Raw genomic sequence first — 27811 nt, 5'->3', positions numbered from 1 at the left:
GATAAATAGATATACAGATAAATACATTTTTTAATGAAATACACAAAAATATGTGTAGCATAATGATTTAATATATAGTATCTCATACATCATAGACAATACTCATGCTATGTCTATAATTAGTTTGGCATATTACTACATAATATGTTATATAAAGTATTTAATGTATTGGTGTAGCACATAACACTTTTTAAATCCTACATTGATTAAATACTAGAATTACGGGTTATATGTCTAATTTTATTTATTTGCAATTATTTGTGACCCACTCGTTCTCTGATAAGTAAAAACACAACAAAATACCAAATAATTGAGAGTGGTGAAACTCAGGAACAGTCCAAGCAACTTGTGTCATTTTAGATCAAGGGTAAGTATGTATATTTTAACTTTTCCATCTGGCTTTCTTTATCAGTTAAATTTGCATCCTGATTGTTGAGCAGGGTCTCCAAAGGGACTCACAACAGCATTTCTAACAGCATTATTGATTTACTTAAAATGTTTCTGCCCTGCAGTTCATTGTGAAGGTGGTATGGAGAATGAAGAATTCAGAAGGAATTAGAAAGTGGACAAGCAGACAGTCTGAAAGAGTGTTTCAGTATGTAGAACCATGTGGCTTCTTGGGATAGAAGCAGCACAATGCAAGGATGTGAATTGGCAGACAGAAAGAAACAGAAGGGAAGGCTTTGAGAGCCGCATAGGACAGAACTGAGCCCTAGGATTACAATACTGACCATTGAGGAAATCCGCAAGATACATGCCCTCAGGGAATCTGTTTTTCCCGGCCAACGCACCAATAAATGTAGCCTTATGAGGCTTTGCCCTCGGGTGGGAAAAATATTGCGCCTGGGAAAGGGAAGTGGGAGTCAACAGACTCTCAAGGAATAGTTTCGGAGAAAAGGCTTTTATTTCTACCATCCATGAACTGGTAGAAGGAGCAAGTGTGATAAGTCACAAAAAGCATGTACGAAGTTCACAATCATGTGCACAAGCATATATATCCCTTCCATGCGGCAGCAGAGTTAAACTATGGAAGTCACTCCAACAGGAGGTGGTGATGGCCACCAGCTGAGATGGCTTTAAAAGAGGACTGGACAAATTCATGGAGGAAAGGGCTACCAATGGCTACTAGCCACAATGGCAGATCCTCCCAAATGTCCTTATTTTCTAGGGATGTCACTGATTTAGAGAAACTGTCCCGGTTTCTAATTTGATCCCGGAATGTCCCACTTTTCCTTAGGATGCCCCTATTTGTTGGAAGGTATGGAGTTGTCTGACCCCCGAGCCGTCTGAAGGCAATCCTGTACTGCATAGGGAAGGTTTTTTTAAAGGTTTAATGTTTTATTATGTTTTTATATATGTTGGAAGTGGCTGGGGCAACCCGGTAAGATGTGTGGGGTATAAATAGTAAAATTATCATTATGGAATGGGACATCCCTATTTTCATCAGAGAAAAGTTGGAGGGTATGCAATGGTTCTTCTCTGCCTCCACTGTTGGAGGGATCAATGCTTCTGAATACCAGTTTCTGGAAACCACAGGATGGGCGAGGGCTTGTGCTGAGGTCCTGCTTGCAGGTTTCCCACAGGCATCTGGTTGGCCACTGTGCGAACAAGATGTTGGACTAGATGGGCCCTCTGTGGCCTGATCCAGCTGCATGCTTTACCCCCAAAGAATTATGGGAACTATAGTTTGTTAAGGTTGCTGGGAATAGTAGCTCTCCAATTGATAAATTTCAGGATTCTTTGGGAGGAAGTTGATTGCTTTAAATATAGGGTGTGGATGTGGCTTTAATACAGTGGTACCTCAGGTTACATACGCTTCGGGTTACATATGCTTTAGGTTACAGACTCCGCTAACCCAGAAATAGTACCTCCGGTTAAGTACTTTGCTTCAGGATGAGAACAGAAATCATGCTCCGGCAGCGCAGTAGCAGCAGGAGGCCCCGTTAGCTAAAGTGGTGCTTAAGGTTAAGAACAGTTTCAGGTTAAGAATGGACCTCCGGAACAAATTAAGTACTTAACCCAAGGTACCACTGTAGTCCCATTTTGGCACCTGTCCTGTCAGCTCTCACCATCTGAAGTCACTAGCAGAGGGTGTGATATTTTAGAGATGTTTTTCACAGCAGATATTAATATTTAATATCTCATAAAGTAATATTCAACTTTTCTATAGCAGGTGTCAGTGTACACATTTTTAGCAATTTCCCGTATACTTTCAGCTTAGAATTCCATCGTGGTCCCTTCATGGTGTGATGTGCTTCAAGAAAAGAGGAAACAGGTACCAAAATCTCTCTTTCTAACTTTTCAGTAAGTTACATTGGTTACATTTTTATAGACATTTATTTCTTCTGTTTTTTGCCTTTGTTTGTGTAAATGCTTTGTGTAAGCAACCCTGTAAAGTTAGCTACTGTTGTTATGCCCATGGATCAGGAATAGGAATCCTATGGCTCTTCAGGAACTGTTGGACCATTTTTCTTAATCATTGGTCATGTTGGCTGGAGGTGAAGGGAGTTGGTGTCTGGAAGTCCACAGGTTAGTCTCACCTGTGATAAAAGCTTTGTAAAATTAACTTAGATTCATTGCCATTCAGTTGGGCCTCATTCTGAGTCAACATGATTGCAGTTGGCATGTTTGACTAACTTAGAAGGAAGATTTTTTTCCAGGATGTGGTTGATGTTTTCCTAAACCACTTGAAGGGAAGCTCATACATCATTTTCCTTGCCCTCCCAATCTGTAAACTGCCTATTTGTCTATGATGGGCACTGGGTTTATCTGCACTGTGTGTATAGCCAACCAGTAGAGGGCAATGCAGCCATACCCAGTCAGGAAGTTTGTGTTCATACTTGGTTTACTGCACACTTACTGCGCTTCCTGTGCTGGGTTTTTAATGTATGTTCACATGAGGTTGTCCAAAATGCAGGTTGTTATAAGATACTACTGCTTGATGCTCTTTTTCTCAAACCAGCTTCGTGATTGCTGGAATGTCCCCGATTGGTAGATTGAGCATGAAACTATAATCTCAGGATCGTGGGTTCAAGCCCTACGTTGGGCAAAAGATTCCTGCATTGCAGGAGTTGGACTAGATGACCCTCACAACATTTTCTAACTCTACAATTTTATGATTCTGTGATTCATACCAGTTGTAATCCTGTAAGCCATTCATCTCTCTTTGCATAGGGAAAAACATCAGTGCCCTCTAGGTTGCTAATGTGAACACTCCCTTAGTCAGACCATCATATCCCTCTCTTATAATACTAGAACTCAGTGGAGCCATTCAATGAAGCTGAATGTTGGAAGATTTAGAACAGACCAAATGAAGTCTTTATACATGCAGCACATAGCTGAACTATGGAACGAACCCACTCTTGCAGGAGGCAGTGATGACCACCAACTTGATGGCTTTAAAGCAGGATTGGACAAATTCATGGAGGAAAGGGTTATCGTCTTTAGTGATCACTCGTAGCCGAGTAAGATTGTCTTCCATGAACATGGTCTTAACGGCGTGTCCATAAGTGGCTGTGGAGGTCAATTCTGAATCCACACCTCCTTCCACAGTGGGGGCGTAGGTTTCCGGGTGGGAGTTGATCATGGAGAGGGCTTGCCAAATATGCCTTCCTCTTAGTTCATTTCTCACTTTTGTCCTGAGTTCGAGAGTCTTCAAAATCCATGGGTAAAGGCTGTTGTCCAACTGGAGCACTCACAGGCCAGTGTTTTCCAATTGTCAGTGTTTATACTACATTTGTTTAGATTTGCCTTGAGAGAGTCTTTAAACCTCTTTTATTGACCACCAACATTATGCTTTCCATTTTTAAGTTTGGAATAGAGTAGTTGCTTTGGAAGATGATAATCCGGCATCTGAACAACATGACCAGTCCAACGAAGTTGATGTTGAAGAATCATTGCTTCCACATTGGTGATCTTTGCTGCTTCACATTGGTTTGCCTGTCTTCTCAAGTGATATGTAAAAAAATTTGGAGACACTCTTGATGGAATCTTTTGAGGAGCTGGAGATGGCATTTATAAGTGGTCCATGTTTCACAAGCTTACAATGAAGTTGGTAGTACAGTAGTTTTGTAAACAAGCGTTTTGGTTTTCCTGCAAATGTCCCGGTCCTCAAACACTCTGCACTTCAGTTGGGAGAAAGCTGCACTCACGGAGTTCAGGTAGTGCTGGATTTCTGCATCAATGTTGGCCCTTGTGGAAAGATAACTGCCCAGGTAGGAAAAGTGATTGACATTTTCCAAGGTTATACCGTTAAGTTTGATTTGTGGCGCTGCAGAGGGGTTGTTTTGTGCTTGTCAGTGCAGCACTTTGGTCTTTTGGATGTTGAGTGATATGCCAAGCTTTTTGTAAGCTTCTGCAAAGATATTTAGGATGGTTTGGAGGTCATCCTCTGAGTGTGCACACACTATGTTGTCATCAGCATATTGAAGCTCTATGACGGAAGTTATGGTAACCTTACTCTTTGCTTTCAGCCTACTTAAGTTAAAGAGCAATCCACCTGTTTGATATATGATATCTAGCCCGGTGGGGAGTTTCCCTTTGAAAATGTGTAGGATCATAGCAATGAAAATAATAAATAGAGTTGGGGCGATAACACATCCCTGTTTAACACCTCATCCCGCTGTGAATGGTTCACTTTGAGAGCCATTGTTATCTGTGATGGTTGCTGTCATAATATTGTGGAGGATGTTCACAAATTTATCTGGGCAGCTGAAGGACATGCCACAGGGCATTATGATTTACAGTGGCTATAATTGGCTACTAGCCACATTCTGGAGATAGTATGCCTCTGAATATTGCTTGCTGAGGAACACAAATGTGTTGTTGCACTCTGGTTCTGCTTGCGGACTTCTGAGAGGCATTTTTATGTAAACTGCTTAGAGATTTTGATGATTAAGTGGTATATACGGTAAATCCTGTCTATATAAATTATCTGCTGGGCCAGTGTAGGAACAGGATGCTGGATTAGATTGACCTTTGGTCTGATCAAGAATCAGGGCTCTTCTTGTACAGTGGTGCCCCGCAAGACGAATGCCTCGCAAGACGAAAAACCCGCTAGACGAAAGGGTTTTCCGTTTTTCGATGCGCTTCGCAAGACGAATTTCCCTATGGGCTTGCTTCGCAAGACGAAAACGTCTTGCGAGTCTTGCAATTTTTTTCGCTTTCCCCCCCTTTTTCTAAGCCGCTAAGCCGCTAATAGCCTTTTAGCCGCTAAGCCGCTAATAGCGCTAATCCGCTAATCCGCTAATAGGGTTGCTTCGCAAGACGAAAAAGACGAAGAGACTCGCAGAACGGATTATTTTCATCTTGCCAGGCACCACTGTACAAGCATTGGATTCAAAAACTCAGTTTTCTACCTTTCTCCCCTTCTCTGGCTAATAACAGCTTTTGGGGGGCAGAGAACAATTGATATTTGTTTGGGACACGGTGTAGGGAAATGAGTTGAAAAATGAGTTGGAACTGCAGTACTAATTAAAATTCTTCCTCTCTTATGGATGCTTTTAATCATTAATAAAAGAGTGGTATGGGGGGATTGGGAGATCCAATCACAGAATTCCTACATTACATCTAGTTTTGTCCGAAGTCCAAAACAAAGCTGAACTCTGGAATCGGTTTCAGGGCCAAACCTAAGCTCTGGAAGACTTAGCAAGCAATAAAAGAGCTTTTCATACATGTGCAGAGTGCTCTTAGGTTCCAAGAGCTGCTTATGTAGATCAGTAATATTGCAGTCTAAAAGACACAACGCGAAAGGAAAAGCAATTGGAAGGCAGAAAGGGGAGAAAGCAACCTCAGACACTAGCTCTTAGTTATAAACTTCTCATAAGGAGCAGCTGCTGGAATGGAAATAATTCAAGGAGCCCAATGCTAATAGAGAGGCCTTGCTTCTTTGTGCTCCCTCTGCTGTGACCTGTTGAAGCGGCTGCTTCTGGGGGACAGTTGATGGAGTGAAGGTCCAATGGAGCTGGTCTTTTAGCAGAACTGATGGAGCAGGCCTGTTTTCCTCCTCTGCCGCTGCTGCAGCCAGGCAACAGCTAAGAGAAGGTGAAGCCTGATGGAGTTGGCTTCTCAGCAGAGCCAATGGCCACCTAAAACTTACAAACGGGGAACTCTTACTTACAAGTACTGTACTGATTATTGCCTTAATAAAGATCTCTGTCTTATTTACGACAGAGATCTTTATTAAGGCAATTATCAGTACAGGCTCAGCAGCAGACACAGTGCTCAGGAGTCATGATCCAGGAACAGGGTGAGAAGTTCCAAACCGGAAAGAAGTAACAAAGATGTCCCCACAAGTTTCCCTGCCCCCCCAAAACTTGTAAAGACAAGGTGTGGCATGCTCACTCCCTGTTCACTGCAGCCTGCACCACTGCACGGGGGGGGGGGGGAGAGACCTTGGCCCTCCAGTGGTCACTGAACTACAGCTCCCATCAGCCCCACCAAGCATGGCCATTGGCCAAGGATGAGTTGGAGCTCAGCAACATCTGAAGAGCCCAAAAATCCTCACACCCATATTTATCATACAGTCATCTTAGCAATGCTGAGAAAGTTATCTGCAATCTTAACTGTAATAGTTGTGCCGGTTTAACACACATTTAAACTCTAATTATCACTCACAGCAATCTTTGCATCTCATTTCAACTCCCAACTTAAGATTTTCTCCATTATATACCTGCCAACTAAGATTTTGCTTCCCGCATATGGTGAAATGGGTGTGAGTCCACAAAAGCTTCATACTGTAATAAATTGGTTAGTCTTTAAGGTGCTACAAGGCTCTTTGTTGCTTTCACACGCAAAAGTGGGCCCTTTAAGAGTGACAGTGACAACAAGAGGTCCATTGCCATGGCATTATTAAGGTGCAATACAGCTAAATTTCCAGTCCTGTTGATTTCAGTGGGGTATGTTTAACTCTATCATGGTGAAATCAACAACATTTAGAATTCCATTAACCATGCGAGGGATCATGTCCTACATCTGATTGATGTGAGTTTTGCTCTGATACAGTGGTTCCCAAAGGGGGTGGTACTGCCCCCCGGGGAGCGTTGATATCACTTGGGGGGCACTAAGAGGCAAGGGGGCTGCAGGGTGGCGCTGGGGGCATAAATGACTATCAGACTTTAAAAAGCTGGCATCACTGGATCCAGTTCATCAGTTTTGTTGAGTTAATTAAACTAAATGCTGTAGGTGTAATTGGATTTTGAATAAATGTGCAATTAATTGTTACAGTTTTGCATTTTACTGTGTTATTATTTTCCTTAGTGGGTCATGTAAACCACTATTAATAATAATAATAATAATAATAATAATAATAATAATAATAATTTATTTATACCCCACCCATCTGGCTGGGTTTCCCCAGCCACTCTGGGTGGCTCCCGATCGAATATTAAAAACACAATACAGCATTAAACATTAAAAACTTCCCTAAACAGGGCTGCCTTCAGACGTCTTTTAAAAGTAGGATAGTTGCTTATTTCCTTGAAATCTGATGGGAGGACGTTCCACAGTAATAATAATAATGCCTTTTATAGGGGAGGAGGCACTGGGAATGAGTTTATGGGATCAAAAATTTTGAGAACCACTGCTTTGATACATGTCTTGAAGAATGGACTGCAATGATAATTCATAATCCATCCAATGACTGGTGGATTTTCTCCTCAGATTAGCCAGTATACCTGGATCCTCTTTCTTTTTTTTTTAATGGAAGGAATGTAGATTTGCTGGCTTGAAGGAGTCACATAGAGCTAATTGTCCCACAGGAACTTTGTCCTATAGAGGGAAAAAAACTTTGATCATGAAAAAAAAATAGATAAATTCCTGCCCCTATAATTCCTATTTATTAGCCCTGATAACAGGAATTGAGCTTCGATGTCCAAACAGGCAGTATACCTCTGGATACCCAATGCTGGGACCTAGTACATGGGGTGGTCATTACCTTGGTGCCTTCTTGGTGATGCCATCTGCTTCCAGAGTGCCTGGGTGGCCTTTATGGGAATTCTGGCTTTTGTGAACCTTTCTTGCAGTGCTGTTTAGTTTGAAAGAAGCAAGTTGATGGTGAATGTGCTATGCTGATATCCTACCTCAAAACAGGGAGCTGAATTAAAAGCCCCTTGAAATACAATCTAAGAGGTCACTGCCTCGAACTGAAATTAAATTTCAAGAAGTTTTGAGGCTGTGTTCTGAGCACCTTGGAAGCTTTTTGGGGATTCGTCTGTAGGAAGAGAAAAGAAAAGAAAAAAGTAGGAGCAGATAAACTTTCCTTCCTTGGCCCTGAGTTGCAAGGGAGGGGGTCGAGGGTGTTTGTGGGTAGCCCAAGACACTTGGTCAGCTAATGTGAATGTGTTGCACAGAGCACATCCCAGGATTTTCTCCAGTGCATCTGCGCTCCTGCATCTCAGTTCACTGGAGTTAGAAAGAAAGTTTGGAAACTTCCAAGTGGAGGGGCAGATTCCCCAGCTGCTGATAAGCTAGCTTTGCTGCTACTTTAGACCAGAGCTTCCTAAACTATGTGTCACGCAACACATTAGTGTGCCGGCTGCGGTGAGTAGGGGCTGGAAAGGGGTTAGTTTAACCTCTGGTTTGCTAGTAAAACTGAATTACAGTGTCACGAAATGATGTGTCACCAACATGAGAAGTTTGGAAAGCTCTGCTTTAGACCTTCTAGTCTCCTCAGATAAAACATCCCTGAGTCCTTCACTTGAAGGATCACCTCACCCCACATGTATGTGCCCACTCTCCTGCCTCTATGGAACAGGCACTTTGACAAGGGCCATATCATATTCATTCCGCACTTGCAAAGAATCAGTCCTGCAGTGTGGCAGCACTTCGAACTCCCTGTCTATTGACATCAGGCGGGAGCCTTCACTGTATTGTTTTCAGTACCTGCTGAAAAAACAGTTTAAGCAAGCCCATCTAAGCATGTACTGTATGTATATTTGTTTAAAAGTTGCTGGCTTTATTTGTATTTTTTTAATATCACTTCAATATCAGCTTGTTTTGTATGCTTGACGAATGGTTTCTGTAAACTGTTTCAATGGCGTTGTTGATTAGTATAGAAAACTTGTTAGATAAATAAATATGACCACATTCGTCTTGCAGGGCTCAGCATAACCACTCTTGAACTCTGCAGCCAGTTGCCTTTTTGGCCCATCAGCCTTCCCCCGCAGCTCTCCTATTTGTGATATTCCATTCTGTGTCATCTGCAAAGGCCTTTAGTCTGATGGATTGGAATGTATCCAATATTCACCCTACTCAGAGTAGACCCATTGAAACGAATGGCTGTGACTGAGCTTAGCTCTGTCCATTTCATATGGATATCACCTGACAATCTCTCTTGCAGACTTTGCAAGTTCAAGGTGACTTATTCCAAGAAGAGATCTGGAGCCTATTATTTCTAATCTCCACCTCCTCGCCTTTCTCTCTCTGCCGGCTCCTCCTGAGCCAATCAGGGAGCTTCCAGGGCTGGGTTTGAGGGGCTCCTCCCTCTCAAAGTGCAAAATTACACCTCTCTTTCCTAAGCCTCGCTCTGTAAACAGCAGAGCCCTTTGCTTTCATGTGTGCAGCGATTAAAAAGGGGGAAAGGAAAAACAGAGGAGGACTGTCGCTTACTCAGCAAAAGCTGGTTTAGAAAATGTGGCCGGCTTCCAGATTGCTGGGTGCATTTGCATCGATGTGACTGAAGGGTTTCACTGAGCCTTCTCTCGCCTGCACAGCCAGGAGGTGCCCGGTATTGACATCTAAAATTGCAGCAGGCTCCACAGTCCTGTAAGTTGCCGGCTGTTTGAAGTTGGGGGTGAGGGTGGTGGTTTCTTTTTTCCCCCTTTCCCAGATTTTCTTTCTGTTTTGCTTCCTCCAACTTTGTGGTTCCGAGTTTGCTCCTTAGATCTGACAGTTGGCACAGGGACTCGCCTTCTGGACCCCTCTGCTGGTGGCTAATTTTTTTGCAGGAATGAAAAAAGTGCAGGGCCTCTCTGTGATGAAGGGATGAATGAATGATGCAATCCTGAACAGGCAAAGCATCAGCATCTGTCCTGATGCATGCAGGATGTTCAGGATGCCTCGCTCTGAGGTTCTGCTTTCCCTCTGAGGAAGGATGGGTCAGAGAGAAGCTAAATTCAAACTATCAACAGTACTGGTTAGAAACAAACAGAAATTTCAACTTCCATATGAATTTTCTGAGGATGGCAGGTGGATCCTGCTTCTTAACACTTAAGAACAGCTGGATCAGAGAAAAAGTCCATCTAGTCGAATAGTGTCTAGCCAGACAGTCTTTCCAGGAAGCCCTCAAGAAGCGATGGCGATTCCAGTGATTTGGCTGTCAGAGGTATGCACTCTCTGACCATGGAGGTTCTCTGAGTCAACTTTTGCGAACTTGGTGGCATCCAGCTGTTTTGAACTACAACTCCCATCAGCCTCAGCCAGCATTCTGGCTGGGGTTGATGGAAATGTAGTCCAAAACAGCTGGATGCCACCAAGTTGGCAAATACTACATTAAGCTATTGTCACTAAAAGTTCTGTTATCTTTTATTTTCCATAGATTTTTCCCTACCTTCTTTAATTTTTAAAATTAGTGCATTCCTAACCATCCTACTCAGAAGTAAGTCCCAACGAATCCTGTGGGGCTTACTCCCAACAGGTAAGTAGGGTTAGAACCGCAACCTTAAGCTACTTAGTTAATTGCACACTGAGTGAAGAAAGCAGTTCAGGTCTTTTACCCACAAGAGTGAGTGCATTAAAAGCCGATCTGAGTGAAGTCATCCGTGCCAGAGAGAAAACACAAGCTAATGTGGAGGGGAGGCTTTTTAAAAGAAAGACTATTCTTCTGGAAGAATAAATTATGTAAGAGCCCTCCCATTTCCCAAGGCTGCAATCCTGTACTCAGTTATGTATGCACACAGAAGGGCCCTCTTGTTCCAGCGGGAAGCATATGATGTAACTTGGTGTAGGATTGCAACATCTGTTTGTATATGCTCTCTTCTCACTGAACTGTTTGCCCTTCTCAGCCTTTCAGCACTAAGGACAATGCCCCAGACTGGTCAGCAGTTCAGTGAGGGCATAGAAAGTGTGGGGCTGGGGAGATATGGACACCCAGCAAACTGGGATTCATAAGTAGACCACGGAATCACCCTGATTACAGGAAGCCTCTCCCAGATCCTGCTAATTCCAAGCTTTCCAGGACCTACTCGCATCCAGGCTATTTTATGCCTCCACCAGGCCTAGAAACTTGAAGGTTTTATTTTTAAATCTAAAGTTCTCAGGAAGCTGGGTTTCTTCCAAGGGCAGATACCAAATGCCACACAGAAAGCTTGCAGCCTGGCTGGAATCAGATTTTATGACTAGCATGGTATGACTTGTTTTCTGAAGATAGAAAAGGGGGAAATGAACACTTCTCATGCAATCTGTCAAATGCAAATCATAAATTGAAGTGTGCTGTAATTACTGGTTCACTTCAGAAGCTATTGTTGTTGTTGCTTTTTACCCAAGATCTGGTCCCAAAGTAGTTTATTTATTAAAATTATTGTGTTCATGTCCTGCTTGTGGGCTTCCTTTGAGGAATCTGGCTGGTCCTTGTGGAAACAGGATGCTGAGCTCACCCTTCCCAAACACCATATGCCAGAACAATAAAACAAACAAAGCAATCCAATTCATTCTCACTTCCCCCATTCGTCTTTCTTCTTTCATCCGCACCCCTAGCAGACCAGGAATGGGACCATCACCTTGCTGCAACTACGTAGGTTTGGGTCTGGCCAGTGTCTTTGTGGGAGACTGCTTAGGAACCGCATGTTGACCACCTTGGGTTTTATGACAGAAGAAAAGTGGGATATAAATGTACAGAAATAAACAAAAATAAAGAAAATACAGTGAAACCACATAGCAAGAGGTGGTGACGCCCACTAGCTTGAATGGATTTAAAAGAAGGTTAGACAAAGGGTTTGTCCACACTTCTGCTTGTTCCATGCCTAGAAAGCAAGGGTCTACGAGGTTTTCTGTTTGCCCCACTGCTTGCCCCAGGAAAACCCACCCTTTACTGCTGGATCAGAGCAAACGTCAATCCGCAGAGAACCTGACTGATGTTTGTTCCGATTCAGTGGTAAGGACCAGGTTTTCCCGGGGGAGAAGTGGTGAGACGAGCAGGTGTGGACGAGCCCCAAAACAGAGCAGGATAAGGCTAGCAATGGCTACTAGCCACAATGGCTATGTCCTACCTCTGCTGTATGCCTCTGAATGTCAGCGAGACTGATGGGAGTTGCAGTCCAAAACACCAGGAGGGGTGGGCAGGTTTGTGAAGTCTGTCCTAAGGTCATTTCTACAAAGGCATAAATAATAATAATGATGCAAAGCGCTGATCCCAAACCACATCTTTTTATTACTGTGTTAATAATAATGCTTCTTATTTCTACAAATCACAGCCTGTGACTATTTGTAACATCTCTCTGTGCCCCATGAAATCCTGATCCTGCCCAACACAGGGAGACACCAAACTAAATGCAAGCCGCAATCCATGGATCATGGTCATTGAAGTGGTTGGCAGTTTCCCTCTTATCGTAATCCCAGGCAGCCAGCAAAAATCAGGGTGGGATTATCAAGGTCCTGGTTGGCCATTGGACATGGCTGTAGGAGCATCATATAGTTCGGTGGGTTGCGTTGGCTCTTGCTATTGCCTGCAAGCTCCTACTTTTTCCATATACCATTAGCTGAGTTGCTTCTCATGCCACAGAATACTCCTACACATCCAGGGTTCTCAAGGGAAAGATCTAAGCCGAAGGGTGTTGACAGTGCAGTTGCTGTGAAGGAAGTTTAGGGAAAGGACCATTTGGATAGGAGAGGAAAAAATCCAACAGGGCTTAGGGGTAGGAGGGGCTGGCTGCTGTTGATAAAAAGGAAGGTTTGGGGATGGGTGAGCAGGAAGTGAAGGAAAAGAAAGTCCAAAAGAATTGCAGGGGAACTAGAATTGGATTCATTTGCATATTGGTCATATGCAGCCATGTCTAGAGGTCAGTATGAAATACAGTTCATGAAACTGCATTATCTGCGTACGCTTTGAAGCCAGGTGTGCATTTCTAAAATGAGAAGAGCCTTGCTTGTAGATTTCCTGAAGCCATAGCCTCCACTTTGCAAAATCTCAAAAGTGTTTTGTATACACCAGCTAGGGCTGATGGCAGTTGTAGTCTAACAGTATCTGGAAGAACCAGGTTGATGTTAACCCTCGATGTCCATGTTTGGAAAAATGAAAAATCCAGACTCATGGTTCTGACTGAGCAGCAGGACCATAAGTCTCCATAAGCTTCTCAACTTTTGCAAGAAGGATTGGCTTGTTGAAGAAGATCCTCTTGCAGTATGTTTGGCGCCAACGTCACTTTCTGGCAACCTCATCCTTGCCTTGCATCATAGGGTCCTGTTGCAACCTAGCCTTGGACGGTGGGTGTTACATCATGATTTGAGGACATTATGACGCAGATGCCTTGGCACTGCCCTCCAGGGTCGCTCTTTCAAAACTGGCAGCCCAGCACAGAGCTCTGGGTTCTGGTTGGATGTTCAGCCTTCACTAGGGCCTGAAAAAAACCTCAGGTAGCTGGGCCTGTTCCAAAGATGTCAACACGTGCCTTGCTCACTCCATTGTGCAATGATGCGTCACTGTGCAAGGTGTCCCAGCCCTGCCCCAGAGTCAAAGCTCCCTCCTCCCGCCCCACTGCAGTTCTGCCTGGCTCAGAATCAACAGGCAAGTCAAGGCTGCAAAGCAGGCTATGAGGCCTACCAGGACAGCAAGACTCTTTCAGAGTCTGTCTGTATCTGCACCACAACAAATGTAAACCTCCTTCGTTCATAGCTGCACCCTACTCAGGAAACCCTGAGAACTGCAGTGTACATCTGGAGGGCAGAGTAGTGTCCTCCAGATGCTGCATCTCCCATCATCACCCCTGTCTGTCAGCTGTGTTGTCTGCCGGGGCTGATGGGAGTTGTGGTCCAACAACCACCATGTTGCTTGCCCCTGTATAGAATTCTCAAGACCAAATGATGCTTCAAAATATTCTTTGAACAATAAAAGTGGCAATAAAAGTGATGTGACAGCCAGTTCCTAGTCTGTTGTAGTGGTAACCGTTGTATCAGGGTATCATCAAGGGGCAATACAAGGAAATTGGAAGCCTCTAAGTCAGCCTTTCTCAGGCTTAGGGCCCCAGATATTGTTGGACTACAACTCCATCCCTAGCTACGAGGATCAGGGGTCAGGGAGTTGTAGTCCAACAATATCTGGGGACCCCAGTTTGAGAAAGGCTGCTCTAGGTACATGGGTAGTTGGTGTGGGGCCCTCCATAAGTTGTTAGGCTACAACTGACATCACCCCTGACCATTGGGAAATGAAGTCCAACAATATTTGGAGGGAATCATATTGGCTACCCCTACTCCAATACTTTGGCCACCTCATGAGAAGAGATGACTCCCTGGAAAAGACCCTGATGTTGAGCAAGATGGAGGGCACAAGGAGAAGGGGACGACAGAGGACGAGATGGTTGGACAGTGTTCTCGAAGCTACCAGCATGAGTTTGACCAAACTGCGGGAGGCAGTGGAAGACAGGAGTGCCTGGCGTGCTCTGGTCCATGGGGTCACGAAGAGTTGGACATGACTAAACAACAACACTCTTAAGAATATTCCCCAGGCAAATGCCATCCCTTGGGGGACTTAGTGTGGAGGGCTGTCCCGCCTTGATCCCTGGGGTGTTTATATAGAAGGGGGAGATACCTGACTTAGTACACATTTAAAAGTGAACATACCTAATTTGCACTTTCTGAAACAAAATGTGAACTGATCCACAGCCATGCTTTACAATTCACACTTTACGAAATATTGCAATGCAGTTTTCCAGTCAAGTAATGTGTACAAAAATACATGTACTGGAGTAAAGTATACATATAAGTGCATATATTAGTGGAAATAACATTTTTACAGTATTTTATAAGGGGAATTGTTCTGCAAAAATGTGCTTTCTTTGGGCATCTTTTGTGGCACCAAGGTGTGTCTGGCACCTTCACTATACAGCTTTCATCCTATGCTGAAGACGCACCTCTTCACCCTGTCCTTAGACAACTGATATAAATTTAAGATCCACTCTATTTGTGACTGTAATTTGTTTTTAAGCTGTTTTTATTATTGTACTTTACACTGTTGTGATTATTTGATGAAAGCATTTGCACTGTGATTGCAGGGGGTTTGGATGGCGGTGAAGACAGAGGAGGCGGCCAGCACTGGAGGGAATAGCATTCTCTTCCGTGGGGTTCACTAAATGCCAAAATCTCTTATTTGACTCTTTACGTCAGTGAAGGCAGCAGCTCCCGGAAGGGTTAACTCAGCCAGGGAGCCAACCTTGACTGATTGCCCACTCCTGCGCTGCCCCCATGGCCAGCAAATCAGCAGCCACTTCCGCCCCCCTCTGCTGCCACCCACTCCCTCTCAAAAAGGAGTCACACGGCTCGCTTCTCCCTCTCTGCACCAAGCTACCAGCCCCACAGGACCCTTTTCCAAGATGGCTCAACACAGGGTTCAGTGTGCCGATATCCAGAACGACCTCATCTTCCTCTCCCACCACAGGAAGCCCGTCAAAAGGATGTCCTCTCTTATGGAGCTGAAGGAAGTCTTCCAAAACGCTGATGCCGTCTGCTTTGATGTGGACAGCACGGTCATCAAAGAGGAAGGCATCGACGAGCTGGCGAAATTCTGCGGCGTCGGAGACGCAGTGGCCGAAATGTACGTAAGGCTGTCTCTCATTTGCTTCTACAGAGATCTGTCCCCTCCCTTCCCAAGGGGCAAAGGCGTTGAGCTCCATCCCTGACCCGGATCCTGCCATACCTGATACCAGCTGGCTGTTGGGGAAGCCTTTTTTGTAAGCAGGCTAGTGAGAATTTGTAAAGGCTAGTCTTTGGGGTGGAGGACCTAAATGCAAGAATGAACATTTGGGGGATGCTGCTGAGAAGTGGCTCAGAGACACCTCTGGGCCTGGCCTCTACAGCATCCTTTCAGGACAGGAGCCTCTTGAGGGGGGGGAGGCAAGCTCTGAGGCTGAGCATGGGCCTCCACTGGCAAACCTTGTTACCATGCATTGGCAGAGAAAGCAGCCAATCCTTGCATGTTTGTGTAAGGTGTAATGAAGTTGCTTTTAAAACTTTTCCCTTTTTTGCACTTAGACTCTGACTTCCATGTGTTGGGAAGCTCTACAGTGGTCTCCCATCTACATTCTGGACCAAGCCCATACCTCCTTAGCTTTGCCACAAGGTTATGTGAGCAGAGAGCACTTACCAACTTCCTTTCCCTGGCATACTGAACGAGCAAGCAACCATCCTTCTTTCCCAACCAATCAGGAATCTTCTCTCCAACCTGAAAAACTTGTATGCCTGTGGTTCAGTCTGAAACTCCTGGCAGGCCTGAGGTTGGTTTAGCTCAGCTCTCCAGATGCTTTGGGCTACACTTCCTATCAGTCCCAGCTAACATAGGAGGTGTCGTCCAAAACATCAGGATGGCATAAAGGTTTGGGATGGCAGGCTTAGTAGAGCTATTCTGTACGGTGACCCCAAACCATAGGTAACACAACTAGATCATGTGCTTCCACACATTTTAGAGTTTCACAGAACTCATCAGGCAGAATGGAATGCAGCATTTCCTGATTCACTTGGGATCCAGCTGGCTAAATCTTCACCCCGCACAGCAGCCCCTAGGAACCCACCTTGATTTCTCCATCTGGGACTGATAGGAGTTGCCATCCAAATCATCTGAAGTGTTTAAGGCTGATTTGGGCACTATAGCTGCAGATTGATGCTGTCGCTCCCTCCTCCTCTATCAATTTAATCCTCTTTTAAGGCCATCTAACGGTCAAAATGACCGTGCCATTAATGGGCTACATGTGTAGTTTTAAACATGTAAATAGCAGCAGCAGAGGATCGTGACTGATACTGCAGTAAACACAGATGGGTTTTTTTAAAGGGGGGCAGGGAGGAGCAGCTCCCCCCCAATACATAAAAATACATAGCTAACTGAGGTTCTGCCCCCCCCCAAAAAAATACTGGCTATGCCCACGAAGGTGGACAGCCCTTGATCTGATCCAGCAGCCATCCTCTTAAATGAGGATGTGAAGCAGACTTCATTTTACCTTGACGTAGCATAACTACTTGTGTATGTAAAGCAAACACACACACAGCTGGATGGCTTTATATTTGCCCTTAAAAAGCCTGGTCTGCATTTCTCTGATTTCTCTGAATCTCAATTTAGGACTCGAAGAGCGATGGGTGGCACTGTAACGTTCAAGGCTGCTTTGACTGCCCGGCTAGGCCTCATCCGCCCCTCCTATGAACAAGTGCAGAAATTGATATCGGAGCATCCGCCCCAGTTAACACCGGGAATAAGGTAAGAGGCATTCTGAACAGTTGGACTCCATGTCCATCCATGGAGACGTCTTCCACATTATCTCCTCCTCATGGGTTATGATTCCTGAAGAATTGGCTGTAGCGACATTTGAAGCGGGTAGGGAGGATCAAAGGCCTACTGTACAATTATGAATTCCACCTTCTTAACCAGGCAGAAAGAGGCTGGAAGGCGTCCTTTTCAGTGGAGGAAACCTGTATCTGTCTTTCCCTTTCCCAACACTGTTTGGGACACGCTTGTGAGAGAAAGGAGCCACCGAACTGCATCAGGGATTCCTCACCTTGTGGTGAGATCCCTCTGCAAAAAGCAATTGTGAAAACTAACAAAAGGGAGAGCGTGTGGATCCATTCTCCTGGCATCTAATGCCCCCTTTGTTTGCTCCACTTATGCTCCCCAGTCAATTGCACCCCAGTCCTTATGGGTCCCAGAGAAAAGCCTGACAATGTAGAATTGGAAGGAACAAAATGGGGGGGGGGTTTGTCATTCAGCTCCCTGCATGTAAGCAAGACTCTTCTTCACTCACAAACATCCTATCTAAAATAGCTCAGCATAGAGGAAGACCTGTGAGGAAGTCCATGGCCACTTACTTTCCTGGGCCATTCCTTTATTTGAAGCCTGTTACTGAGCCTGGAAGCCTTTCTTGCACTGTGCTGCAGCTGTGTGTGTAGGGGGGGGGGAGGCAGGGCAGAAGGCAACAGAGAAGCATCTTAATGAATCCTGCCCTGACACATGGGCCTTAGCCACCCTCTCCTGTTCCTCACAGGGAACTAGTCAACCGGCTCCACCAGCGAGGTGTCCAGGTCTTCTTAATCTCCGGGGGGTTTCAGAGCATCGTGGAACACGTGGCTTTGCAGCTCAACATCCCAACAGCAAACGTCTTTGCCAACAGGTTGAAGTTCTACTTCAATGGTAAGCTTTCCCAGGCAGGCTGAGTGCAGGGCTCTCTCTCTACCGGGCCCTTGGACTCTCCCCCTTGCTGCTTTGCACTCTTAAGTGTTTTCTACCTCGCTGGAATGTGTCCTTGAACTCCGTATGCACAGCAACATCAAAACATCTGAAAGCAATTCAACTGATGCTTTTATGTTGATGCAGGTGCCCTGATGTTTTGTGAGAGGGCAGTATATAAAGATAAGATTAAATAATGTTTCCTGCTTGCCTGGACAGAGGATAGAAAGGGGTGCAGGAATGAGTATAGAAACTAGTTTACAGTACTGTATAAATTTAAATTCACTACCCTGCCCTTTTTTTGCCTCTGACCTGTGGTTCCCAGAATACTGCCAAAAAAGGTTCCCAGATTGAAAAGAAGCAAAGCGTCACCAATGACCTGCTGCTTCTGATAAGCCCCCGTTTGCCCAGCTGCTTTGGAAAGAACTGTTCCTTCCCATGGTTAAGCTTTAACTCTCAGGTGCACTGGCACAGAGGAGGGTCAAGGAGTGCAGCTCTGAGAGAGTCAGCACATTGAGAGACGGGTCTCTTATCCACCAAGTGGGTTGTGCAGCTTGATAAAACAGTTCTACAAGGTGAAATATTTTGTCAGCTAACTATAGCACAGCTGTGCAGCCAAACTCAACTTTCAGGGTTGCCAGGATAAATAGGGTCGCTCAAGGGACACGCCTGAAGCTAAGCTTTGGCAGAATTCCTCAGGATTGCCCACTGGAGGAAAAAGATGGGTGGATCTCTTACTATATGAACGGGTTTTAGGTTGCTGGCTTTGGTGAAAGCCCTCTATCAACAAGATCCAAATAAGGCTATTTGGACATGACTTTGCCCCTTCCTTCACAGCATGTAGAAGGTCCACTCTGGAAGATTTATTTGAATGTGGAATGTCCTTTACCATGAATCTTGATGGGACTGAGAGTGTGGGAGCCAAAGGGTGTGTGTGTGGAAATAGTAGTTCCCCAAATTGCCCTTATGGCGCTATAGAGCCAAAATACCCTACACTGGTGTCAGCAAGGAAGGTTTCCACATCAGAGGGTACATCTCCCAGATATTGGAAATTCTGTGAATTGCCCTGAGATCTTATGATGAAGGGCAGTATATAAATCTAATAAATAAAAATACATAAACTAAAAACAAACCCTTAGACTGAAGATGGTCAATGCAGTACTCTCCTGGTGTTGTTGGACTACAATTCCCATCCTCCTTAGTCATTGGCCATGCTGGGTTTCAGGGTCCTAACATCTGAAGGGCCACAGATGTCCCCCATCCTTGCTCTAACTTGTGGCAGGATGGAAGATCTGTGTGCATACACAAATAGGCAGAGAGAGAGAAGATTCTTCTTTGCAATAGAATCCATCTCCTAACCAGGACCATGGCAAAAATTCCTTCTGATCCACTGAACTGTCGCCCTCCCTCCTTCCAGAATAGGGAGGGGAACCTGTGGCCCTCCAGATGTTCCACACCCATCATTCCTGACCACTGACCATGTTGGCTATGGCTGTTGGGAGTCGGATTTCAGCATCATCTGGAGGGCACCAGGTTCTCCACCCTTTCCCTCCAGGGATGCCCCCCCCTTTTTTGCCTTCAAACATTGACTTTCCTTGTGATTCTCCATGACTGACTTTCTCTCTGATGTGCCTCTAGGAGAATACGCCGGTTTTGATGAGACGCAGCCAACTGCTGAGTCGGGTGGCAAAGGACAAGTCATTAGTTACCTGAAGGAGCAGTTTCAGTTTAAGAAGGTGGTGATGATTGGAGACGGAGCAACAGATATGGAAGCCTGCCCACCTGCAGTGAGTAGTGACTGTGGGGTGATGGCATTTGCCTTCTACCCCTTCCTCCTCTCAGCCCAGGGCTGTTTACTTGGGTTCTCCCAGCTATTCTGTGGGGTAGGTTAAGCAGAGAAAAAGGGACAGAGAGGCTGTCAAAAGAAAGACCACAGCTTAGTCATCGAGCACCAGCTTTGCATGCAGAAGATGCTCCCAGGTTCAATCACAAGGAATGTCTCCAGTCTGAAACCTTGGAGAGCTGCCACCAGTCTGCTCTCTAGTAGTCTGACTCAGTAAAAGGCAGCTAATGTTCCTTTGTTCAAAGGATACCCTGTGAATGATGCTGTTGGATATGGATTTGAAGCCAGGACTCCAAATTCAACAGCTTAGCCAATAGTGAATGGACCTCACTGGCTCATAGGAGTTAGCTCAGAGTTGACTTCTGTATGGTTGATTCTTTCTGGCATCAGAATGCCCAGAATTTGTGCAGATCCACAAGGTTACCTTTCTGCAACCACAAGAAGGCCACCCAACCTAGCCCCTGCTGGGAGGCAGAATCACCCACCCCGCCAGCCCTCTCTGCCCAAACCAATCTACTTTGTGATTCAAATTTCAAGCAACGTAGACGAGTCACATAGTGCAACATTGCAAGGCACCCACTCTACAGTTGCAGCCAGCCTGCCCTAAGGAACAAGTTCCTGAACTGGATGGGCCTTTGGTCTGATCTAAGCTACAGAGCTGTTCTGATGTCCTTGTGATAAGAGCTCGCACGACAACCAGTCAGACCCTAAGCCTAAGCAAAACCAATCTGTCACATGTTCCTAAAGAAAAAGGGCACCTCTCCACTCCCCCAGCATCTGGTTGCTGGATGTGGCAACCCCAAAAGAAGCAAGGGGAGAGAGGTAAAAAATCAGGAGCGTTAAAAACCCCCACAAAAGTCTGCATGTCTTCCATAAGAACCAGACAAATGCATGCTCCAGGTTAATGATTTCAGCTGCTTGTTAATGATTGTTTTGGAATCTACCAGGGGAGGTGAATCAGATCCAAATTAATAGGTCAAGGCAGGCAGCCAATGCATCAAGAACTGGCATCAAGGAGCACGGCCATGGCTGTTGCCCTGTGTTGCAATGGCGTTTTCCAGCAAAAACATATTAATCACATCACATGATTGATTTAAAAAAAAGGAGGGTGATACTGTTGGCAGCAGCTTCTGATTCAGATTATGCTGAGCCAGGAAAAGCCAGCCAGGTTTCTGCAAGGATTTGCAGGGTATCTGCTTGGTTGTTAATAAGATGAATTAGCTGAATAGTTGGTTCTCTCTGAATAGTCCAGCTGGGCTGATGGGAGCTGTAGTCCAAAAGCTCTGGAGGGCACCAGGTTGGGGAAGCTTGGGCTAGTCCACACTCTCCCACACTCCCCATCTGCCCTTATCTATTGATGCCTAAGCAGCTGTCTGCAACTGTTCTGCTTCCCCCAGGGTCTGACTTCATCTCATGTACTGCCAGGGGATGGAGTATGCCTATCCACGCCATCTCACATACGCTTTCATCCTTGACAAGAAATCCTAGAATAGCAGAGTTGGAAGGGACCCTGAGGGTCATCTATTCCAACGCCCTGCAATGCAGGAATCTCAACTGAAGCATCCATGACAGATGGCCATCTAACCTCTCCAATGGAGGAGAAATCCCGATAGTCCTCTGCATTTTCTGAAATGGAGACATAACCAGCCCATCTCTTCTTTTTTTATGTTTCCCCAGGACTGTTTCATAGGCTTTGGAGGCAATGTTGTGCGGAAACAGGTCAAGGAGAAAGCCAAGTGGTACATCACCCATTTTGACGAATTGCTGAAAGAACTAGAGGAACGATAAATTATGAACTAGGCTTATTTTATTAACACGTATTGTAGCTAGATGTATAACTATGCAATTAAACATATTATTATTGTTGTTTGCAAACAGAGCATTTGGGATTTTTAATTTCTGGCTACACAGTGCACCTCTACTACATGTCGGGTTTTCCAATGGCAAATGGCTCTGTTCCATGCACCTTGATAAACTCATAGCAAAGGGAAAGGAAGGGAAAGGTGGTCCGGATGTGACCAGAGGTTATCTGTGGCCTTCCAGGTGTTGCTGGACTCCAGTTGCCATCATTCCTGATCACTGGCCATACTGGCTGCTGGAGCTGATGGGAGTTGGAGTCCAGTAATATCTGAGGGGGGCTTCCACAAATGACAGCAATGGTTTCTTTCTAAGAACAGAATGTTTGGGACCCAAATATCCCAAGAACAACTCCATCTTACTACTTTACTTCATAAAACATTTATACCACTTAATTGTCAGAAAAGACCTCAAAGCCTAGTCTCTTAATCCAAGAAGGTTGGTTCTGTAGCCACACAATGAGAGGGAATGGAAATAAATTGGATTCTGTTTACATTTAAATTTAGAAGTACCAAATTCACACTTTCTGAAGCAATGCATGTACCAAAACACAGCCAACCTTTGAAATTTTGCAATGCAGTTTGCCAGCAGAGTAACATGTACAAAAATTCATATACTAGACTAGACCAAAACAAAACATTGAAAGCAACATAAAGAAAATTTGTTACATCCCCAGAGTTAAAACACAAGGTTTTCAAAATGGAGCAGTTACCGTATCTAAAGCGCCTGTGTTTAGACCCCTCACAAATTCACTCCATAAGTGGTAACCCCAGATTGCTATGCTGAGCTTCTCACCACAAAATTTAGGTATCCCCTAGCCTGCTCCACTAACCCCTAGGGCCTAGGTGCTACTGCCCAAACATACCATCTCCCAGGATGGGGAGCCCTTCTTTCCCTCATCTAGCCCCCCCCATGTTGCCCAACAACCCCTCGGCTGGGGGATGAGGGAAACACAGCATACATTATAAGTTCCTTTCTAGGACCTCTTCTGACTTGATAAAAGGCAGCTATATATGTTCATTCACACACATCATATTGGATGAGCCCAATGCCCATTGGTAGAGCAGGGTGGAAGAGTGCAGAAATCTAAGTTTAGAGTGATGTCTACAGATTCCCCGACAGTCTATTCCTCAGGAAATCTGATAATTTGCTGCTGAACTTTGAAAAAATAAAAAGACCCAACTTTTCTAGTGGAGAACAGCAATTTTCCAATTATGGTTTCAGGGGATGCACCCCTCAACACAAACAAGTATTTGGCAACTATATCCTCAGAGATATCCAAATCAGTGCACTTTGGAATGGTTCATTCCACCATCTTAAATCAAAATGCCATCCAACAGTTTCCAAGCAGAGGTGAAAACCAGCTCCTCCATATCAGGAGGTGATGTGCAAATTGGGCAGTGATATCTCAAGAGGCGTCCAAATGCATACAGAACTGGCAGAAAGACAAACAGCTTTCCAAAACAGAGAGCAGAAGAAAAAACTATTGTAATCCAATAGTGTACAATAGCAAGTTCATAGCCCAGCCCATGAAGGGCTTGAGAGGTCACTGACTGCAAGGCACAAACTCTTGAAAAAAACTTCAGTTTTTTACAATCCACTCCCAAACCTTTCTTGCATTTCTACCCCTTGCTCTTCACCAACAATATTTGAGCAACAATCACACACACACAACCAATAGATATGCAGCAGCCTAAATCCTTAGGGACCAACTACATCTTCAGGTCCCAGAAGAATTCCTAAAGAGAGTGGCGGCAGCAGTGACTTGGGTGGGGAGAGAGGAAAGTCTCCCAGGGAACCGTCTCTTGCTGAACTCAAGGGCTCAAGGCAGAAACAATAGCCGTATTATGCCAGAGCCAGGGAGCTCGGGACGTGCCAGGATTTCTGTTCGAGGGAATGTGAAAAGAGGCTCTCGTTCACTCACTCTTGCTCTTTTGTTTCCACACAATCAAGTACCGCAGATGAGTTTTAGCTAACAATTTCAATCAAAGCTCAACCCCAGAACCTGTTCTAAATGTTGGGGCTCAGTCCCAGAAGAAATCAAGTAGAAAAGCTAATTAAGAAAGCTGTTACCAAGCTACCCTGCTTCACTGCCACCCTGAGCGTAGCCCCGTAGCTAATAATAATAATAATAATAATAATAATAATAATAATAATAATAATAAAACTCCATCCAGCTGACTGGGTTGCCCTAGCAATTCCAGGCAGCTTCCAGCAAATTATAAAACTTACTGTGGTTTTATTACATTTAAAAATTCACTATACAGGACTGCCTTCAGATGTCTTATAAAAGTCAGATTGTAGTTTATTTCCTTGACATGATGTGAGGGCGCCACTACTGAGAAGGCCCTCTGCCTGGTTCCCTTCTCACAGTGGAACTTAGTAAATTGCCTGACCAAATCATGTCATTGGATCACAGAGGTCTCCATTATCTCCATCACCAAGGAGAAGCCGCAGCCCTCCGGAGAGAACAAAAGCACCTTCCTGAAGGGAAGACTCCTTCCTCAAGACTCAAAGGTCCTTAGTGGGGAAATCTCAGGCCCCTGAGCTGAATGTGTCTGGACAGGGTGATGGACTAGCTGGAACTTTGAATCCAATTTACGATAGCCGATAGCCATCTTCAACTATCTAAAGGGCTGCCACATGGAAGATGAAGCAAGCTTGTTTTCCGCTGCTGCAAAAGGTAGGGCCCGAACCAATGGGTTCAAGTTGCAATAGAAAAGATTCCAGCTAAACATCAGGAACTTTCTGACAGCAAGAGCTGTTCTACAGCAGAACAGACTCCCAAGGGTGGTGGACTCTCCCTCACTGGAGGCTTTTAAGCAGAGGTTGGATGGCCATCTGTCATGGATGCTTTAGCTGAGATTCTTGCATTGCAGGGGATTGAACTAGATGACCCTCAGGCAGTGGTGTAGTGTGGGTTGCCAGTGCCTGGAGCAAGGCAAATATTGTGCCACCAATCCATGGTTCCTGTCAGGACTGGGTGGCAGCAGCGTTGGTTGTGGGGAAGGGTCTTCCCTGCAGGGAGAGGGAAGCTGTGGAGGGGATAGCAGTGGCAGCCATTTATTTTATTACGTGTTATTATTTATTTCATGAAATTGTACACCGCTTGTTAAAAAACAAACAAACCTCCAGCTGATTTTTCTTCTGAAATTTTATATCCCATCCCAATTTTGCTCCTGGGGCAACAGCCCCTCTGCCCCCTCCATGCTATGCCACTGCCCTCAGGATCTCATACAATTATATGATTCAAATCGTAAGAGATTATAATCTCCTGATTCAGGAAGGCAATTCATATCTTCCTCTTCAGCTTGACCCTCACATCCAATGAACATTGTGACCCCTTTGGAACCTCAAAACCAGAGGTAGCTTCAGGTCAGTGTGTGTTTGAGGTCTAGTTAATCAGTTCCATCCTGCTTAAAACAGGGCGGTTGTTTTTTTAAGAAAGTCCATGCACATATTTGGCTGCTGCTGCTTTTGTGCCTCCTGCTGTTCTGAGAATTGTTTTGCCAAAACTCACAATGTTGCATTTGTGAACATATCCCTACTATGTAGGGAAAACAGCATCAGTGTTTACACAAACCTGGTGACCACTTTTCTTTATAGCCTCTAGCAACACCTCTAGGATTGCATCAGCTTTTGGTAAGCAGTATCTTACTGCTTCAGATGCATGAAGGGTTGGAGATTATACATGCATAGGTATATATTAAGACAACACTGAGCATTTATAGCACGTTCAAAGTGCTCAGTGCTTCATGTGCACTTAGTATCTTAGTAATTGTTACAACACCCACATGCTGGTCAGAGAGAAGTCCCAAACCATAGTTAGTATACCATCCACTTTGTGACTGCCCCCTGTGCCCCATGCCAGCCATTTTATGATGGTACCCATGATACTTGCTAAAAATTTCAAATAGGCCCATGGGCCCCCTAAAATTGCTGACCTTGCTCTCCTATATGTACTCAGAAGGAACTCCTACTAAATTCAGTGGGGCTTTCTCCAAGGTAAATGGGGTGAGGATGCCAGCCATGGCTGCTCTTTTGCAGAGAGAAACTTAATTTTGTGTGCATGCACAAACACACATCCTGGTGACATTAAGGAAGCTTATTTGTTTTCTCGGTTCATCCTCCTCATGAAGTTGCTTACAGTCCAAGATGGACAACAGAGAAAGATGAGGGATGTGGATGAAACACTGGCAAGTACTGCTGAGATGCAGTGCCTGAAGTGACTATTGAGTTGCTGGCAAATGGAAGGTCACCCCACCAAACATTACACATACTTAAGGCTTGGTTAGGGTTGAGGATGAGAATCTAGGGTAAACCAAGACACTCAGGCCTTTGAGGAGGGTTTTGCAAGATAGGAGATGGCACCAGGTGAATTTTCACTGCAGGAGAATGGACAGTCTTCATCTACACAGCCTGCAAGGCCTCCACTGAAATGCCTCTTAGGACACCTATGACTCCATTTTCCCAACAGCAAATGTGAAAACAAGGCTGCAAAAGGTCTGTGAGAAATCTGTTAGCTTATCTGAACCATTGTTATATATCTGATCTGATAATGAAGTTACCCCTCAGGAAGAGGGAGACTTGAAAGTTCACGAGGGTCACATGGGAAAATTCCACAATTGACAAATAGAACAAGCAAACACAGGACCATCAGGGTCAGTGCAAAATGTGCTTGGGACACATTTCAGAGGTGTTGCACATGAATGGGGGTTGCTTCCTCAGATGAGGCAACTCAAAGCCTTATTTGAAGGTGGAAAATTCCCAGGAAAAATGTATTTACAGACCTGGCTTTCAGCAAATACAAACTTCAAAGCAGTCTTTATTTTGTTGAGACAAACTGATTGGTCAGTTAGAAAAAAAATTACAGTGAAGATCCCATTTTTGAGAAGGGCAGGGAAGAGAATAGAAATGTTTAGGAAAATTCCTTTTGTTTGCTATCTGACACTATGGAGCTGGCTGATTAGTTAATGCAGCCCCAGGCCCATCAAGACAGACAAATTTGGATCTGAACAAACTGGATCCATAAGGGCAAATATGGACAGTAGCATGGAACTTCAACTTCCTGTGTCTGAGCAACAAATGAGTCTTAATTTGCACTGGAAGATTCCCACTTAACTGGAAACTTTACTGTGCAACCCTATACATGCCAACTCTGAAGAAGTAAGTTAAGAATGTAAGAAGAGCCTTGCTGGATCAGGGCAAAATTCCATGTAGTCTAGCACCCTACTCTCAGTGGCCAATGAGAAGGCTTATTTATTTTTTTCATAAAATTCATACACCACATAATTGTAAAAACAACAACCCTAAAAGTGGTTTATAAAGATAAAACAAGGAAATCAAGAAAAATTCAGATTCATACCTGCTTGATCTTAATAGGCAGGGAAAGGGAAGCCTGCAAACACAATCTGAGTGAAATGGCAGCACTCTTCCTATTAGTGATACATTGGAGATAGAACACAGCCATAATGGCTAGTAACCATTGGTAGCCTTATCCCCCATGGATTTTTCAAGTTCTCTCTTAAAGTATTATTTTTGAGGTGAGGTAACCAGAACTGTACACAGTATTTAAACTGTGGTCTCATCACAGATTTGTATGACATCATGATACTGGCAGTCTTATTTTTTTATCTCTTGGCTAATGAATTCCTAGCAACAGAATTCACCTTTTTCATAATTGCTGCACGCTCATCTGCTTAAATGGGACTTTCTTCCAGGTAAAGGTAAACAGGACTGCAGCCTTAAAATCCCATTAG

General features: G+C 44.6%; 1 protein-coding gene across 4 annotated transcripts; it reads left to right on the top strand.

Moving 5' to 3' along the window:
• Nucleotides 1-114: 114 nt before the first annotated feature.
• Nucleotides 115-22070, top strand: PSPH (phosphoserine phosphatase). Of its 4 annotated transcripts, none has more exons than XM_053366475.1 (7): nucleotides 115-367; nucleotides 2222-2275; nucleotides 15584-15739; nucleotides 17255-17389; nucleotides 18171-18316; nucleotides 19991-20139; nucleotides 21873-22070. In XM_053366475.1, exons 2-7 carry the CDS (start codon nucleotides 2250-2252, stop codon nucleotides 21981-21983), a joined length of 723 nt encoding a protein of 240 aa, XP_053222450.1. In that variant the 5' UTR covers nucleotides 115-367; nucleotides 2222-2249; the 3' UTR covers nucleotides 21984-22070. The 4 variants fall into 4 exon arrangements, with proteins under 4 accessions (XP_053222450.1, XP_053222449.1, XP_053222451.1 ...); XM_053366474.1 differs by having other exon boundaries at nucleotides 2217-2275; XM_053366476.1 differs by lacking the exons at nucleotides 115-367; nucleotides 2222-2275 and adding an exon at nucleotides 9521-9766 and having other exon boundaries at nucleotides 15588-15739.
• Nucleotides 22071-27811: the final 5741 nt, after the last annotated feature.

This window comes from Podarcis raffonei, chromosome 15 (genome assembly GCF_027172205.1).
Source record: "Podarcis raffonei isolate rPodRaf1 chromosome 15, rPodRaf1.pri, whole genome shotgun sequence".
Taxonomy (NCBI): domain Eukaryota; kingdom Metazoa; phylum Chordata; class Lepidosauria; order Squamata; family Lacertidae; genus Podarcis; species Podarcis raffonei.
This window is presented reverse-complemented; position numbering and strand designations above follow the sequence as displayed.

What these genes read in the sequence shown, in the direction of transcription:
- PSPH (XM_053366473.1), top strand. Translation starts at nt 15,519, where the DNA reads ATGGCTCAACACAGGGTTCAGTGTGCCGATATCCAGAACGACCTCATC. An exon ending in CAGTTAACACCGGGAATAAG is followed by an intron (nt 17,390 to 18,170) that starts GTAAGAGGCATT and finishes TGTTCCTCACAG; the next exon opens with GGAACTAGTCAACCGGCTCC. An exon ending in TGGAAGCCTGCCCACCTGCA is followed by an intron (nt 20,140 to 21,872) that starts GTGAGTAGTGAC and finishes ATGTTTCCCCAG; the next exon opens with GACTGTTTCATAGGCTTTGG.